The sequence below is a fragment of the Centroberyx affinis genome, unplaced genomic scaffold (assembly GCF_046629955.1).
Source record: "Centroberyx affinis isolate AG114_WGS23_722 - 3 ecotype Tasmania unplaced genomic scaffold, CSIRO-AGI_Caff_v1 ptg001669l_1, whole genome shotgun sequence".
Taxonomy (NCBI): Eukaryota; Metazoa; Chordata; class Actinopteri; order Beryciformes; family Berycidae; genus Centroberyx; species Centroberyx affinis.
The window spans coordinates 198,140-214,457 of NW_027280093.1; the positions used below are offsets into that span (position 1 = coordinate 198,140).

The 16,318-nt window shown below is 41.6% G+C and overlaps 4 protein-coding genes across 5 annotated transcripts; 2 read left to right on the forward strand and 2 right to left on the reverse strand.

The window, feature by feature from the left end:
• Positions 1 to 364: 364 nt before the first annotated feature.
• osgepl1 (O-sialoglycoprotein endopeptidase-like 1) lies at positions 365 to 5,346 on the reverse strand. Its single transcript, XM_071528412.1, has 7 exons — positions 4,927 to 5,346; positions 3,630 to 4,017; positions 2,753 to 2,957; positions 2,066 to 2,214; positions 1,526 to 1,656; positions 1,320 to 1,391; positions 365 to 537 (listed from the first exon to the last, which is right to left on the reverse strand). The coding sequence occupies exons 1-7, from the start codon at positions 5,130 to 5,132 to the stop codon at positions 453 to 455; spliced, it is 1,236 nt and encodes a 411-aa protein (XP_071384513.1). The 5' UTR covers positions 5,133 to 5,346; the 3' UTR covers positions 365 to 452.
• A 266-nt stretch (positions 5,347 to 5,612) lies between these two features.
• On the forward strand, positions 5,613 to 10,622 carry adat3 (adenosine deaminase tRNA specific 3). 2 transcript variants are annotated; one of them, XM_071528387.1, is made up of 2 exons: positions 5,613 to 5,695; positions 9,280 to 10,622. In XM_071528387.1, exons 1-2 carry the CDS (start codon positions 5,678 to 5,680, stop codon positions 10,366 to 10,368), a joined length of 1,107 nt encoding a protein of 368 aa, XP_071384488.1. In that variant the 5' UTR covers positions 5,613 to 5,677; the 3' UTR covers positions 10,369 to 10,622. The 2 variants fall into 2 exon arrangements, with proteins under 2 accessions (XP_071384488.1, XP_071384489.1); XM_071528388.1 differs by lacking the exon at positions 5,613 to 5,695 and adding an exon at positions 6,509 to 6,570.
• Positions 6,790 to 7,883, forward strand: alkbh6 (alkB homolog 6). Its single transcript, XM_071528390.1, has one exon. It carries the CDS (start codon positions 6,794 to 6,796, stop codon positions 7,496 to 7,498), a length of 705 nt encoding a protein of 234 aa, XP_071384491.1. The 5' UTR covers positions 6,790 to 6,793; the 3' UTR covers positions 7,499 to 7,883.
• A 499-nt stretch (positions 10,623 to 11,121) lies between the features above and the next one.
• ormdl1 (ORMDL sphingolipid biosynthesis regulator 1) lies at positions 11,122 to 16,251 on the reverse strand. Its single transcript, XM_071528391.1, has 4 exons — positions 16,147 to 16,251; positions 14,337 to 14,516; positions 13,112 to 13,263; positions 11,122 to 12,096 (listed from the first exon to the last, which is right to left on the reverse strand). Exons 2-4 carry the CDS (start codon positions 14,508 to 14,510, stop codon positions 11,961 to 11,963), a joined length of 462 nt encoding a protein of 153 aa, XP_071384492.1. The 5' UTR covers positions 14,511 to 14,516; positions 16,147 to 16,251; the 3' UTR covers positions 11,122 to 11,960.
• Between the last annotated feature and the right edge of the window lie 67 nt (positions 16,252 to 16,318).

The following is a 16,318-nucleotide window of genomic DNA, read 5'->3' on the forward strand; positions in this document are numbered from 1 at the left end:
TGCCACCTGCTGGGGGGATGAACTCCTCTCTGCGGCTTCAGAAACCATAACATTATTTTTGGCCACTTTTAGATGGTATGAATGACAGGAAATCCAGTGGTTTAAACTGTTCCACAAGATAAAAGTAACACCACAATATATACACAAATATTTAGGCCTTTATTTATACTTTATTTTCTATTCCTACTTTTCTATTCCTCTATTCTAATCCACAAACTTTCAAGGATTTTCCAGGCCCGTGGGAACCCTGTGTCTTGAATAAATCAGGATGACAGAAAAGGAAAGCTGAGATTAAAATCACAGGATGTTGGAAAAAATACTCTGCTAAGATGTAATAAAAAAGATTTAATAATAAATAGCTGTGTAATGTGCTTCATAAATACAGTATGTATACAATATGTACACATTTTAGGGTTTTTTTTCACACAGGACAAAACATATGAAACAGTTTGTCAGTTGGTTATCTTCAGCTTGACCGGTGGCACCCTGATCGCCGCTGCCTTCACCTCTGCTGTAATGTCGACACCCAAGGGAGCCCTACAACACAAAACCGACGTGAACCAGTGGTGATTTAATCAGCAGTGCAGATTCATCAGAACACAGTAGAGTCTGACAGTGTTGTATAGATCATAACATCTATTTTCACACAACAGAACACCAAATGTCTTCTTCTGAAATGGCTTCTGTAGGCCTAATTCATGGAAGGGATAAAATTCTCATAAAAATAATGTCAGAGAAATATAAATTGGTCTGTGAGAAAAATAACTGTCATTTAGATTAACACTTGTACTTTGAGAAGATTGAAAAATGGCAACCAAGTTATTCAGGGTTTCCAAACTCACTTGGAGATCAACTTCAAGGTGTTTTCAATGACTTTCGGTGTCTTATCTGGTGAAATTAAAGGACTCAAAATTGTCATGTTTTGGTGTAAGACATGACATTGGTGCAAGATAGACATCATAGAGGCTTCATTTTTTTTTTACACCTGATCTTGTTAATTCAAGAAATCCTGGAGAAATCCTTCATTTTAAAACAAATTGAATCTCCATCACAGAGTTTTCCTCATTGATCCGAAAGATCCAGAGATGTGAGGCACATTGCTGAATCTGGGTGCTATATAATAATTTTAAAAAATCAAGTACTTTTAAGGCCATCCATTCATTTTCAAAAGGCCTTATTTTCTAGGCCAGTGGGAACCCTGAGTATTTCTATGAAGGAAGGTGATGCTTTTCTGATCAGCCACTTCAGAACAATTGATGGTTTGCAATTCACTTTCCTGTGAAATTGTAAATGGAAATCTTCACTCAGTTCTGACTTACTTTGGCTCGTAGCTCACATCCACATCATGAGGCAGAATCCCCTTCCCTTCCCTCAGCCGCTCAACACCATTCCTAAAATATACATACATGTGTTTGTCTTAAATGAACATGATTCCAAAGCGGGTAAAATCTCTGAATTCAGTGTCAAAACTGTTTACTGATGTTTTTGCCAACACACACACACACACACACACACACATACACACCATGCAATCATCACTCCATTGTCGGTGCAGAACTTGGCCGGAGGGCAGAGCAGATGCAGTCCGGTTGCCTCGGTGATGATCGTCAAAGCCTTCCGGATGTATTGATTACTAGCGACTCCTCCAGACACGACCTGCCAGAGAAGAAGAGACGTTTCTGATGAAAGCTTCACATATAAACATGCTGTGTTTCCGGTTTAAAGGTTCTCAGTTACAGTTAGGTCTTAGGCTTTTAGCTGAAGTTACAGTTAATGCAAGTAGAATACATTTCAATTCCTATATCACTTATCAAGAGAAGAGAAGACCTGCACTCTCAAATGCAGATTAAAAAGTCTGGTTAATTTGGCAGATGTTTCACCCATCAGGGCTTCATCAATGTTTGAACAAACAGGAAATAAACAGAAATAATAATAACAAAATGAATTAAAAAAAGGAAAACAACAGTGAATTCTCTTCTCTTGATATGTGACTACACAATACAATACAATACAATACAATACAATACATCAGTTTATTTCATTAAATAAGAAGCAACGTGCTCACCAAGGTGGGACTGCATGCTGGCAGAAGGCCTTTGGCTTTACAGAACAAGATGGCGCGATGTGTGCGCTTTGCCAGGTGAGCGGCGACGGAGTGCTGAGTGGCAGCTGCGATGTCGCTCACGCAGGACAACAGCGCCCCCTGCTGCACACCTGGGGAGAAGAAAAACACACGGAGGGTGAGTCTGTCCCACTGCGCAGCCGAGGGCATCACCAGGCGAATTCAGGTCAGTCAGTCAGTCAGTCAGTCAGGTAACACTCAGTGAGATGATGCGCTTCATCAGATGGCCTCTAAAGGGCGTTTTTGACTGTGAGATGCAGTGTTTCCCATACAGAGGCACAAAATCAAAAGTTGGTCATATAGAAATGGATCTCAATCGATCTCAATCAATAAGTTAATCGATAATGAAACAAAACATTAGTTGCAGCCCTAATGCACAACCAGTACCAGTTGTTTGACTGCAAAGTGTTTTTGAATCAGTATTGAATTGAATATTCCTGTTTAATTTTTTCAAAATGTTTTGCACTGGGTATTTCAGTGTGTCTTACTCATCCAAAGACATCAGACAATAAATAAAGTTCTAAAAACATCTAATGTTTAATCCCCATGGTGACAATCACTGACTTACATGGTTATGTTTGTCATTCAGGAGAGCATTAATCATTTCATGCACACCGACTGTCCTCTTACCTTCCTCTGCCTCTGTTTTCATTATAGTCATTGTAATCTGATTCCGCAGCCCAGCGAAAGAAAAGCAGCAGTCATAGTTTTGTCCCATGGGCGTCCTGAAGGGGAACCTCCTCCTGTCCCCGTCCGCTGCCAGCAGCTCTATAGCTTGTCCCCCGCTCAGGGTGGAGCAGCGAGGGTGTTTGATGAGCGACAAACGTCTTGCCACCTGTGAATGAAAAACAAAGATTCATTTTAGTTATGATCACAAGCTGAACATCACAACCAGAAAAAAGCAACAACAGCCAAGTTTAAAGGCCCTGAATACTTATATCCCAGAGGTCTGACCAAGTCAACTTGCAAGAGTCCCAAGTCAGTTTCAAGTCTTGAGGCACAAGTCTTAAATCAAGTCCCAAGTCTAAATGTGGATTACCAAGTCAAGTCCATGTCATTAATGTCAAGTCTCAAGTCTAAATGTAGAACAGCGAGTCAAGTCAGAACAAATCAAGAGTCCAGTATCAATTTAATATCTTAAAGAAAACTAAATATCTAGGACTTTTCAATGCAATATGGTTTTAATAGGATAAGAACTTGGTAAGAGCATCATGAGTTTGATTTTTATAATCAGTTTCAACTTCAATCATCACTTTCAATCCAAGTCATTTACACAAACACAAGATCTCAAGTCAAGACTTTAGAAACCTTTTCAAGTCATCAAAGCACAAGTCAAACTCAAGTCCCAAGTCACCAGAACCCAAGTCAAGTCAAGTTTCAAGTATTCTCTTCTCTTCTTCTCTTGCATCTTCTTTTTCTTCTTCTTTCTTTCTTTAGAGTAAAACTGCCTTCCCATGAACTGAAATGCATGAAACTTTGCAGAGTGGCCTAGTTTAAACATTCTCACTTTATCCATCGTGTCCCCCGGAGCTTCGTCCAGCGTTTGGCCCAGCAGCAGGAAGTCGTCGACTCCTCTGGCCACGGCGAGGAGCGAGTGGCCGCCGGAGATCAGCAGGACCAGGAAGGGGAAGGCGACGGGCTGCAGCATCCTGACGGTCAGGGCGTGGGCCTCCATGTGGTGAATGGGGATGAAGGGCTTGCTGTGACGCCTCACGAAGCTCCGGCTGAAGTCCAGGCCGACGCCCAGGCTCAGGGCCAGGCCGGGCTTCACGGTGGTGGCCACGGCCGACAGCTGGCCCGGGCTCACGCCGCTCCGCTCCAAAGCCTCCTGCACCACGCGGCCGATGTTTTCTCTGTGCAGCTGCTGCGCCACGGTGGGGATGATGCCACCGGTCCTGCGACATGCAAGTGGAGAGCAGAAATCAAAGTGAAAAACTTACTGATATTTTGTTCTTTTTTTTTTTTTTTTTAGTTATTTTAGTTTCTACAGAAGAGGATTAGGGCCACATGTGAAAAATGTATTTGAGTTCTGAGTTTAAAGTCAGAATTCTGACTTTTTTCTCAGAATTCTGACTTTAAACTCAGAATTCTGACTTTAAACTCAGAACTCAAATACATTTTTCACATGTGGCCCTAATCCTCTTCTGTAAAAGTTTCTTTTCTCTTTCCTTTTCTTTTTTTCCACGTTTTTCAAACTTTCCTTATTTTTCAGTTTTGTTCCGTTTTTTCCATCTCTAAATTTAGTTATTGATGTTTAATTTACTTTTGAAGGTTATCTTATTACTTTAAAAAAAGAAGCGATTATATTATCGTCAAACAGACCTGATATAAATAATGTACAGGCATTAATGTGACAAATACAGTAATAAGTATATTAAAACAAAGTGAAAAACTCCAGACTTATATAGCTTATATATAAGGCTGGACAACATTATCGTTAATCGTCTTTCAGTGGAATCATATCATCATGATATGATTTTGGGATATCTTGACACACTTTTGCTGTCAAAATTGATGATAACAAGCAAATTGTATTTAAAAACTCTGACAAAGTGGGGTAGGAAACATTTTAAGTAATATTATTTTAAAATTATAAAAAAAATGAAATTTTCTAATAGGGTAATATTCCTACCATATCTAATTTTGTCCGTTTTTTAATAAAATGTTGCTTGTTATCATCAATTTAGACAGCAGAATTGTGTGTCAGGATATCCCAAAATCACCATATCATGACGATATGTTTCTACTGAAAGACGACAAACGATAATATTGAATTATCGCCCAGTCCTATGTCTGTGACTTACTTCAGATGCACTTCTTTTTGGGAGTGCAGAGACTCTCCCAGGATCAGCCCGGCCTCGTCCATCACTGCAGCCCCGGTGTCATCACAGCTCGTCTCGATGCCCAGCACCAGTCTGGAGCAGGAGGCTTTTCCATAGGCAGAAGTGCATGAAGGTTTGAGTCTGAAGTGTGGCAGTCTGTGCAGGTTCACAGCTCTTAAAGGCAACATAGTATAGTGGCTTGTGTTTGCCAACCGTGTAAGAGTCTAATAACTTGAGGTAACCTGACCAAGTTCCCTCTGATATGAATTCACGCCAAAAAGCACGATAAAGACAAATATACCAACATACCACAGCGTCACATTGGGCTTCAGAGCAACACATCTGTAATAGACAACATATGAAGCCCTTGAGTTTCTAACAGAAAGCGGTAGGTCACTTTGAATCTTGTCTTTTCTGTTTCATGCAGTGCTGTCTGGCTGTGTCGCATGTAAATAATTCCGTCTAGCAGCAAAGAAAGAATGGTAACGTGAAGTAGAGATAGTAGAAAACTGCCGAAAAAACGAGTACATTTTTCATGTAAAATTATTTAGCAATATCGGCTTTAATAGTTATGTGCTGAATAGCGAATACGTTGGCGAATCGGTAAGAAAATAATGCATGGGTCAAAGGAATAGACACAAGTTTAGGGGATGTTTTAGTCGGTTGCACACTCAAGTAAGCATGGAGTCAAATCGTTACTGAGAAATTCAATGATATATTCGTCTAAGTATCGATGTCGCTGTACAAAGAGGTAATGGAGCGTTTTTAACATTTCTTTGACAAACTGAATCAATTTTTGGTTTTGGTTTTTGCGACTTTAATTTACACTATAATACAATACAGGCGTGGCGCTGTTTCACATTTTGTAATTTGCGTTTCCCATGCAGTTTGTGGGCTAAGTTGCCTTCAGTGCTATCAGAAATGTCGGATTTCCCACATCAATGTACTAAATACAACTGGGAAAGTTGGCAGAGTTGCCGACATGCGACATAAGGGGGCACGGTACATTTTACTATCAACAACTGATTGTAAAAGTGATATATACCACAACATTTGGCTATTAGATGAAGTAAAACCTCATCAGTTACATGATGTACATTTCTCTTGTTTTTGTCACTGCAGCACAACCTATCTATGTGCTGGTTGATTTATATCAGAAAACAACAGCCACCAACAATAGTTTTGTTAGAGGGTCCGTTTTGATAGTATTTACGACTAAAAGCACTAGAATGTGCGAGAAGTCGAATTTACCACTATAGAAGTAAGAAGTCGGAGCCGATGAGGAGCACCTGAAGGCATCGTTCCGTCCATTGATTTTACTGTCGCAGATGTTATAGCTGCTTTATAACAGCAAAAGACAAATCAATACTCATCTAAAGGGTGTCAGTGAACTTGTAATGGATCCTACATTCTGGTCGATATGTAAATGAATCGCCAAAAAGCTTGACTGTGTTGTGTTTGAGGTGTCGGAGGATCCAGATGCTATGTTGCTAGCTTGCTAGCTAACTCAGGAAAACAAGGAAGTGCAGCGATGACGTAGAGGAGAGGACTACTGCGGGTGATGGAGAAACGTCCTGCTGCTAACAGATAGCCCGGCTTTTTCACTACTAACTCCGTATTCAGTCAGTAAGTTTTGATCGCAGACTGTAGAAGTTGTATTTACTTAAGTTCTTGGTTGTTTACGTTCAAACTTATAGTGTTACAAGTTCAAAAGATGGCTGTGGTACCACTTACTTACTGTTAGCCACCACCAGATGGGTAGCTTAGCCTGCATTAGCAAACTACCAAGAAGCACCTGATCTACTAACCTGAGTTTTAACAAGCATTTCATGACTTTTCACCAAGAGGCATGGAGCAGCCGGCTAGTATTGTGGAAGAACTGCAACAATTTGCCCTAAAAGATGCTCCACCAACAGTCTATTACATTCCAGATTTCATATCAGAGGAAGAGGAGGCCTATCTTTTACAACAGGTTTACAAGTCACCCAGAACCAAATGGACTCAGTTATCGGGGAGACGGCTGCAGAACTGGGGAGGACTGCCACACCCCAAGGGGATGCTGGCAGAGAAGATTCCTGATTGGCTTCAGCAGTACTGTGAGAGAATTTCCTCTCTGGGTGCGTTCAGTGGGAAAACGGCCAATCACGTGTTGGTGAATGAGTATAAGCAAGGAGAGGGGATTATGCCTCACGAAGATGGGCCTCTGTACCACCCCACCGTCACCACCGTCAGCCTGGGCTCCCACACCCTCCTCGACTTTTACAGACCCGTCAGCAGCCAGGGGGGGGACGCCCCGCAGACGGAGGAGAGCCGCTATGTCTTCTCTCTGCTGGTGAGGCCACGGAGCCTCCTGATCCTGCAGGAGGAAACGTACCAGAACCTCCTGCACGGGATCCAGGCCTGCGACCAGGACACCCTGACTGACAGGGTGGTGAACCTGCCGGCTGCCGGTGCGCTACCGGGGGAAACACTGACCCGAGGCACCAGAGTGTCTCTCACCGTACGGCATGTGCCCAAAGTCATGAAGGCAAAGCTCCTCCTAGGGAGGAAATGAACAAAGAAGTTGCCTTATCGGACTGATAGGTTATAACATCACATACTGTGTGTAAAGATCAGGTTCCACTGACACCATGAAGCTTAATGTCAATGACAGTCAGTAGGCTGCAGTGAGAATGATATGGAGGGTTTGGTGCAGAAGTGACATTTTGTTGAATGTTAGTATTATATATCATTAGGGGTGGGACAAAATATTGAAATTCAATATATTGCAAAACAAAAATGTGACAATATACGTATCGTGGGGCAGAAAAATCCCGCAATCGCAATATTAGCTCAGTTTTATTCTGCTGTTGTAATCACAAATGAGACAATTTCACACGCTCTCCATCTCAATTATATTATTTGCACTTTGTAATGACATTTTTAAATTGTTTACTTTCTAGAAAACCATTAATAAACATGATTCTGCACAGTCAGACTTTGTCACCTTTTATTTATTACATTGTATCGTGGTTGTATCTAATCATGAACTCCATATGGCGTATAGAAACGTATCGTGAGATAAACGTATCGTCCCATCACTATATATGACTTGAAAGCTCTTGTTGAGCTCTTGAATGAAGAGATGCAGTCATTTCAAGTTTTTGGTTTTGCTCTGCTATAAAATTAGGAAGTTAGCCCCTTTCGCTCTAAACACTCACTATTTCATGTGTGTTTATATTAATTGGTTCAGTTTCTTAGCTGGATGTCCATATAATAGTCTCAGTGGTTCCTCAGTGTTTAACCTCAGGAGCTGCAGTGCCTTTTCTCGACATGATCAAGGATGAGAGAAGAACTTAAATCACAAATGATTAGCCTATTGGTATTGCTTGCTGTATGCATTGTTCACTTAATGGTGATTATTAGAAATCTACACTTGGCACAGTTGATGTTGTCTGTGGTACTGTTATAGCCCAACCCGCGTTTACAGTTACAGTGCATACACAATTTTGATGTTCATTAGTTCTTCTTAATGTGTTTTAGAGATTACATGGAAAGAAGATGGTATACCATTCAAAAAAGTCCTATACTGTAATTTATGGCTGGAAAATCGGTCAGAATGAGTCAAACTTAAAATGCATCAAACACAACAAAAATGAGTAACGTCGCAATGTAATTTCATATTAACCATAGTGTAGGATTCATTTCAAGTTCACCGTTACAAGTTCCCTTGAACCGACAACTGATTAATTCATGTTAGCATTATAAAATCTGCCACAACTGTTGGGACAGTAAAATCAACAAACAACAAACGGTTGTAAACACTACGAAACCAAACCCTTTAATTTTATCCCTGAAATGTCCTTAATTTCTCCATTACATAAACACGAATTATCCATTCAAAATAACAGCTGTAACAAAGGGTTAGTTATCATGGGTTTTTAAGGGATCTATTTGTGGGTTGATTCATGGAGACACTAGTAATTACGGGATTTTTTTATGCCTTTTGTGCAGGTTTACAGGGTTATTAATGAGTTTTTAAAGGAAAGTTTCTGTCTCCCTGAATTTTTCATTATATTAGAAAGTAAGCAGGTCTTTTTTCTTCATTAAAGACTCCCTGAAGTCATTTTAAGGGTGATTTTGTATGAATTACGGGGTGAATTGATGTAAATGTAAAATGAAATACAAAAATATGCAAAGCAGCACTGCAACGGTCTGTGGGCTAAAGCTGCTTTGTTTATACAGATCAGACATTATCAGTTATCCACATAACCAAAAGACATTATGATCTATGTGCTTTTGTCCTGTAAATATACTGACTTTTGTTTCACTTTGGTTTACAACAAACATCAACAGGAGGACGCCGCAGAAATGGAGCCGCAGTCAAAACGCAGGAAAGGGTCAGAAGGTGACACCGACTCGTGGGTCGCCTATCCCGTTCTGTCGGACGAGCAGTCACAAGACACGGAGCTGATCGAGGCGTTTGCTGCGCCCATCACTGACAAGAAACAGACTTCTCGTATCGTGAAGGAGCTGAACTCCCTCTACCCGTTACCCGGCCTTCAGCACATCAAGAGGGTGCGGGCGTGCAAGGAGAAGGCCGGCCCTCACCCCCTGGAGGTCATCGTGTGCCTCGTCAGCGACGCGCCGGACAGCGAGAAGCCGGTCAGCGTCGACTCCCTGCTGCCCGCAGGTAGAGTCAGACGTGACGGGTTAGGGCAGCCTTTTGTGGTTCAGGTCCCAGCATGCCCTCCTCTGACCAGACCCCAGTTTGAGCTGGCGAGCAAACACTGGCCCACCTCCTTCCACGAAGACAAGCAGGTGACCGTCGCCCTGAGAGGAGAGCTCTTCAGCCCGCCTCAGAAAGCCAGGATGGGAGAGTACATGGCGGCCGCCGTGGCTGCTGCCGGAGCGGGGAGGGAGAGCGGGACGGAGGCCGTGGGGGCCGTGGTGGTCGACCCGAAGGCGGAGAGGGTCGTCGCCGTGGGCCACGACTGCCGGAGCGACCATCCGCTCCATCACGCGGTCATGGTCTGTGTGGACCTTGTGGCTCGGGGTCAGGGCGGCGGGGCGTACTCTTTTGACAAATACCCTGCTTGCCGGTTCACATCGCCCGGCTCCACTTCTACACCAAACTCAGAGACTTTGCAAGACGTTCCTGTTGCAAAGGAGGATGGTCAGCCATACATATGCACCGGCTATGACCTTTACGTGACCCGGGAGCCCTGTGTCATGTGCGCCATGGCTCTGGTCCACTCCCGGATCGGTCGCGTCTTCTATGGGACCGCCTCTGCTGACGGGGCCTTTGGGACCAAATATAAAATCCACACCCAGAAAGACCTGAATCATCGCTTTGAGGTTTTTAAAGGAGTCTTGGGAAAGCAGTGTGAGGATCTTAACGGGCTGGAGAACCACATTGAGAAGGAAAGTTTACAGGGAAATTGAGAATAAAAGCTGTAGTGTTTATCTTTTACATTTGGTCAGTGGGCCTGGAAACAGACATGGACCAGGGATTATAGATTCTTATTGTCAGTTTTAATTAATATTATGTTGTACATTTGTTTAAAGTGTACTTTTGTCAGGGGGATTCCTAGCAGCACCCCTGGAAACAGGTACTTGTAATTACATGAGCTAGACAGTTTGGGGATCTGATTTTCAAACGTTTCACTGCAGGAATATGCTGTACTTTTTAAACTTCATTCACCATTCATATGTAATAAAGCTTTTATTCCTATGTTGCTAGCGTGTGTATAATTGAGTACAAATGACAAGATTCCCACTGTGGCCCTGACTTTCCACGAGTAGGCCACAGTGCTTCTATGACCTAAAAATGTTTTGCTTCCCAGGTTTGTTAATGTTGTTTTTCAGCTCAGGAAATCTCTTAAGGGGTAAACAGTCTGGTTTCCACTACAGTTGGGCTTGCTATGGAGAACTGTCCATACAATGTATAAAAATAGCTGAAAACCAACATTTAATGCAATGAATGTTTGAAACAAGTTGTAAAACACATTCTACAACAGTAAACTCCTGTAAAGTGGCACAATTGTAAAATTCCTCAATATTCCCTGACAGAATTTATCAGATTCCCTGACTTTTCTGTCTGGAATAAACCTCTGAAAATTCAATGATATTCCAGAAACACCATGACCAGTGGGAACTGAGCGACACGTCACATAAGAGATGCAACACTTTGAGGGCACAAAATGTTTTAATGAGGTTAGGAACAAAAGGGTTCAAGATTACTATGAGCTATAGCCAAACAAAACAGGACTAGCTGCCTTGTTGATAGCAAAAGGTCATAATCGAAACAAAGCAGCTACATGAATATAAGTACATAATAGACACACTGTAGACCTGCCTCAGTAAACACTTAATCTGGCAACAATAAATTGTCTCCATTTCTACATACAAGACTTTTTTTTAAACATACAGGACATAACAGTCCCAAAAAAACTATGTACAATGAAAAATGCTTGCCCTATTTGATTGAGTTACAAATGAGAAATGATTCACATACCAAGGAAATCATGCAAATAAAGAGTATGATTTCATTCTTCGCTCAGCATGAATAAGATTGACACCCATCACAAAATGAGAGTGTACCAATACACAATGAGCCATAGGCTCCTACGCTTAGGAAGAAAACATCTTTAAAAATACATTTAGGACATCTTCGTGGCTAGAAATTGTGACTCGGACTCAGTCTCTGTGTCACAGTGTGAAGTGAGGGCAAACAAAAAAAACAACCGAACAACCAAAAGCATCACCGCTGAAACCCGGGCCAGCCCAGGTCTGTGCAGACCAAAAAAACATCATTAAATATTCACTTAAGTTAGTAATGCATATGGCATCCTGTCTTCTACAAATCTACTCCTCTTTTTTTTTTTAAACATCTCACCTTAAACCTGATATATCTAAACGACGACAGTGACATTTACACAAACTGTACAAAACAGCTTAGTACACACGTCGGTGGTACAGATTACAGGGGGTTAACTAATCTTGCTATGGAGGCACAGCACTTTATAACACTCATCTTAATACTTGTTGATGCCGAAGATCCTCACTCCGTGTAGTTGTGGCAGCTTGGGGATCAGCACGCTCAAAAGTGAGGCAGTGTTTATGACGAAGTGCGTCGTGTCATACTTTGTGTAGAAACTCGCCAGGAAATATCTGTAGAGCAAAACAGAGGAGTTAAAATCCCTCAAGACCACACATACTGTACCTGCCAGTGGTTAACATGCAGGCCTTGGTTTTATTTTGATATACTGCACAGTAGAGCTGCAACGATTAATCGATTAGTTGTCAACTATTAAATTAATCGCCAACTATTTTTTTTTTTTTAAAGATTTATTTTTGGCATTTTATGCTTTATTTGAGGGATATAGTGAGAGAGAGACAGGAAGGTATGGGAGAGAGAGCGAGGGGAGGACATGCAGCAAAGGACCACGGGTCGGATTCGAACCCGGGTCGCTGCGGGAAGGCCTGAGCCAAACGGTACGCGCCCTACTCGGTGAGCCACCAGAGTAATTTTTTAAGAAAAATAAGTCAAAATTCTCTGATTCCAGCTTCTTAAATGTGAATATTTTCTGGTTTCTTTACTCCTCTATGACAGTAAACTGAATATCTTTGGGTTGTGGACAAAACAAGACATTTGAGGACGTCATCTTGGGCTTTGGGAAACACCGATCCACATTTTTCACAATTTTCTGACATTTTATAGACCAAACAACTAATCGATTAATCGAGAAAATAATCGACAGATTAATCGACAATGAAAATAATCGTTAGTTGCAGCCCTACTGCACAGGTTCCTAAACATCTCTGCTTTTCTATTTCTATGACTTTTCCATGATATATAATACAGTTTCTATGATCAACATTTGTTAGTATCGATGATGAAATTTTAGGTTTTCTGTAGGTAGTCGATTTGAATGTCCCAGTTCTCGATTTGGGTAGATAAAACCATATAAGGGGATTGGCATAATCATCATTTTTACATTTTACATTTTTTGTTTTCTCTTGCTGTTGCACTTCATCTGTGATTTGAGCCCTGGTGGTCATAGTAAATCACCCAAAGCTTGCGATTGGTAATCTACACCTGCAGCGCATATCCAAGGTCTGAATTATCCTTTAATGACTGTCAAATCTAAGGCAAAATGAAAATGATAATATATTTAATACATACAGAATAATTGGGGAGATGGTGAAGAACTTTCTGGATGAAGTGAACTGCACGCCATAGTCGAGCTGTTCCCAGTGTGTAAGAAGTCTGGCTTTTCCTTGGTCGGGGGTCTCAAAAGGCGTGCCTTTCACTGCATGCATAAACACATACATCCCCTGTAAAGACAATTCAGTAATTAGTGCAAGGGGTCAAAGTTCACATCACTAATCATTGTGTACAGAAAGCAAAACTATGGAGGATTTAGATTGTGCTTTATGATTGGCCAATCAATAGGCGGAAGGGCCTTTTTGTTTCCGTCTCTCTGCTCTGGGACTTGTGGTCTCTGAGCTCCAGATCTTTAACAATACACCTACAAGAGCCTAATTAATTTTGGGTGGGATGACAGATTATTGCAAACTAATTTAGCTAGCTTGTGAATTAAGTTCTTTCCTTTGTAATTAGAGGTGTAGATAGAAAACTTGCAAAACATTGTGGGATTCATTTTTTAAATGGAAAGGCTGAAGTATGGGGAGGGAAAAGTGAGAAATTCAAAATGCTGACATGCAGCCAAGGCATAATCAGCACACTGGTGTTATATTGTGTGGGAAACAATCGGCTATAGTTCACCTAGCACACTTCTAGCTGTTACTTTTCATGGCCTTCCATATTGCTGCGATACACAATCCTTGCTAAGTGCTTCAAGCCTGGGCTAGTAAATGATGTCACGCACGTTGACCTTGTTTCTTTATTTGAGGCCATCCATATAACAATGAAAGGCTAGTCTTGTGTGCGGACATGGTGCGGAGCGAGGAAATCATCATAATGGGTCACCAGTCAGGCTGTCACAAGGATCGCTTCCCAGAAATAGAGCGTAACTCTTAACAAGTAGTCACAGCAAAACAAAGACTCCGCAGTGGGAAATAGAGACCAGACTGTGTTTCGGCCTGCAGGATAAGCGTGCATAAGTAATCTACTGAGGTATGAGTTTATTTGGGTGGTGATTGTTAGGCAAGACCTGCAGTGAAGAAATGGTAATAATCATAAATAAGGGCACAAGCAGTGGTTTATCACACCTTAACCCCTAACAAACCTCTTATTCTAGACTGGTGGTTTAAAATGTTGTTTTAAAACACTCTGAAATCAAAACGGTAAAAGGTTTTGGAGCGGGATTTGTCGATAATCTGGATCAGGAATACAAGCCCATTTTGTTTTGGAAAACCGGCCCAGTCAGTGTGAGAATGTAACTTACAAAATTGTGTATGATGTTAGTGAGAGTCCACACCACAGGCACACTGAAGAAGGGTATGCTCAAAAGCACGATGTGAAGCATTCCAACACCAAGAGCGTAGGTCAGCCAGATCCCTCGGCTGTTCATGACCCGAGTGTTTGGGTTCACCTCGCTGTGTGCCACACCCACATTCATTTTGGTCTGTGGACAAGAAGAGAACAGTTATTGATTCATGTTAAAACCATATTCCACTTTGGTGTAACATTTATAGCTTTTGTAACTTCTCTCCCTCTCCTTCTTCCATCATTGGTTGTCCCGGTAATCAGTGGTGATATAACATTGTAACACCTATTTCACTTGAAGGCATCTGGAAATTGTACTGCCATCAGCCATACCAGTTTTTCTACGTTCTGTGTCACGGTGCCAAAAAGCAAATGTGCCCATTTGTAAGAACTGCAAAACAGAGTCTGTAAAAGCTGGAAAACTGGTTGTGAACACACACTCTGGGAGGCAAGTAACATCAGAAGATGACTATAAAATATAAGTTTTCAAAAGGCACTGAATCCTAGAAGAAAAATAGGAGCACAGAAAACAAATGTAGCAGCATAGCCTACCCTGTGTAATATTTCCAAATGACAATCCCTACTTTGAATCTTAATTGCCAAGGTGCACCATTTTCAATTTTCTATGTGTCCTACATGTATTTTTAGAAGCACATGCTACTACAATGGTGGCACTGTAGAACTTTGCCCCAACTGCACGTCCAAGACCAACAACATGAAAACACCTTGTGCAATCTTGTTCAACTTTGCCCTCTGGCACACTTTCAGCTGGCAGACTGGATTCATGAAAACAAGCAAGGCTTGCAATAATTAAAGGCGGTGATGATGACAGATTTTCCATTCCTAACCCACAGGGGTTGAATGATTCAAAATTCGTCTGCCAAACTGCATTTTGGAATAGAAAACAACCTCCAAATAACAGCTGACTGAAGATGCTGGTAGATAAGACAAATTCACCAGCCTCAGTGAAGATGTACAGTTTGATGTACAGATGTACATTTACATCCTCCTTGTTATACTTCTAATAGTGATACTGCTGCTAGCCAGACCCATACACATAGACACAGTTTCAAGCTATGACGTTCAGTACAAAAGTTGCACTTGTCAAATTAGCATTGAAAACTATCTATCCTCTGTAACATGAAGCCAACTTCTAGATTTGGCCTACTGGTACCCAGATCAGTTGACTGATGGAGACTCAAAGTTCAAAGTTGCAACATTAAGTTGCAGATATACTCGTCTCGTGCTGATAACATGGTATCTGATAATAGGGTCATTTGCTTTTTAGAAAGTATAGGCGTTTGTAGACGACTGCGCAGCCATTGGCTGGTGGACACTTGCAGGGGAAAATTCACAGGATTACTAAACAGATACGTTAATATGTTATTGTTCAAACCGCTGTCACTGGCTAGCAAGCTCCCCAAAACTCACAGGGCTTAGTCTATTTGCTGATTAACTGGCGTAGCTACAGCAGACTGACGTGGCCCTGTTCCAACAACATGAAATTAAGATGATGAAACCCTTAAGTAAAATAATGCAAACTGATGTTATCTAAAACAGTTGGTACATTTGAATACTCTAGCTCGCATTGCTAGCTGTGCAGACATGGGACGTCCATTGGAATGCTTTCGCTTCCAGGACATAGTCTGAGCCAAATCACCACTATCTATCCACAAACCAAGTTGGTCAGCATTAGGGGGATAAGTAACGTTACGTCAAACGTTAATAGTGTAAAATGAAATCCACACAACCCAGAGTTTCATACTTACTCAAGTAGCAGCGAGCACTGGGTGTATTTTAGAACCAAACCGCTACAAAGAAAAGCTATCCCCCTGTTAATGTGTGTGTGGTTCGAGGCACAGCACGTCGCCGACTGTCAAAAACGGAAGTAGACGTGGGTTCAACACGTTCTGAACCCGCCTCAACATTACTTCCAACCAA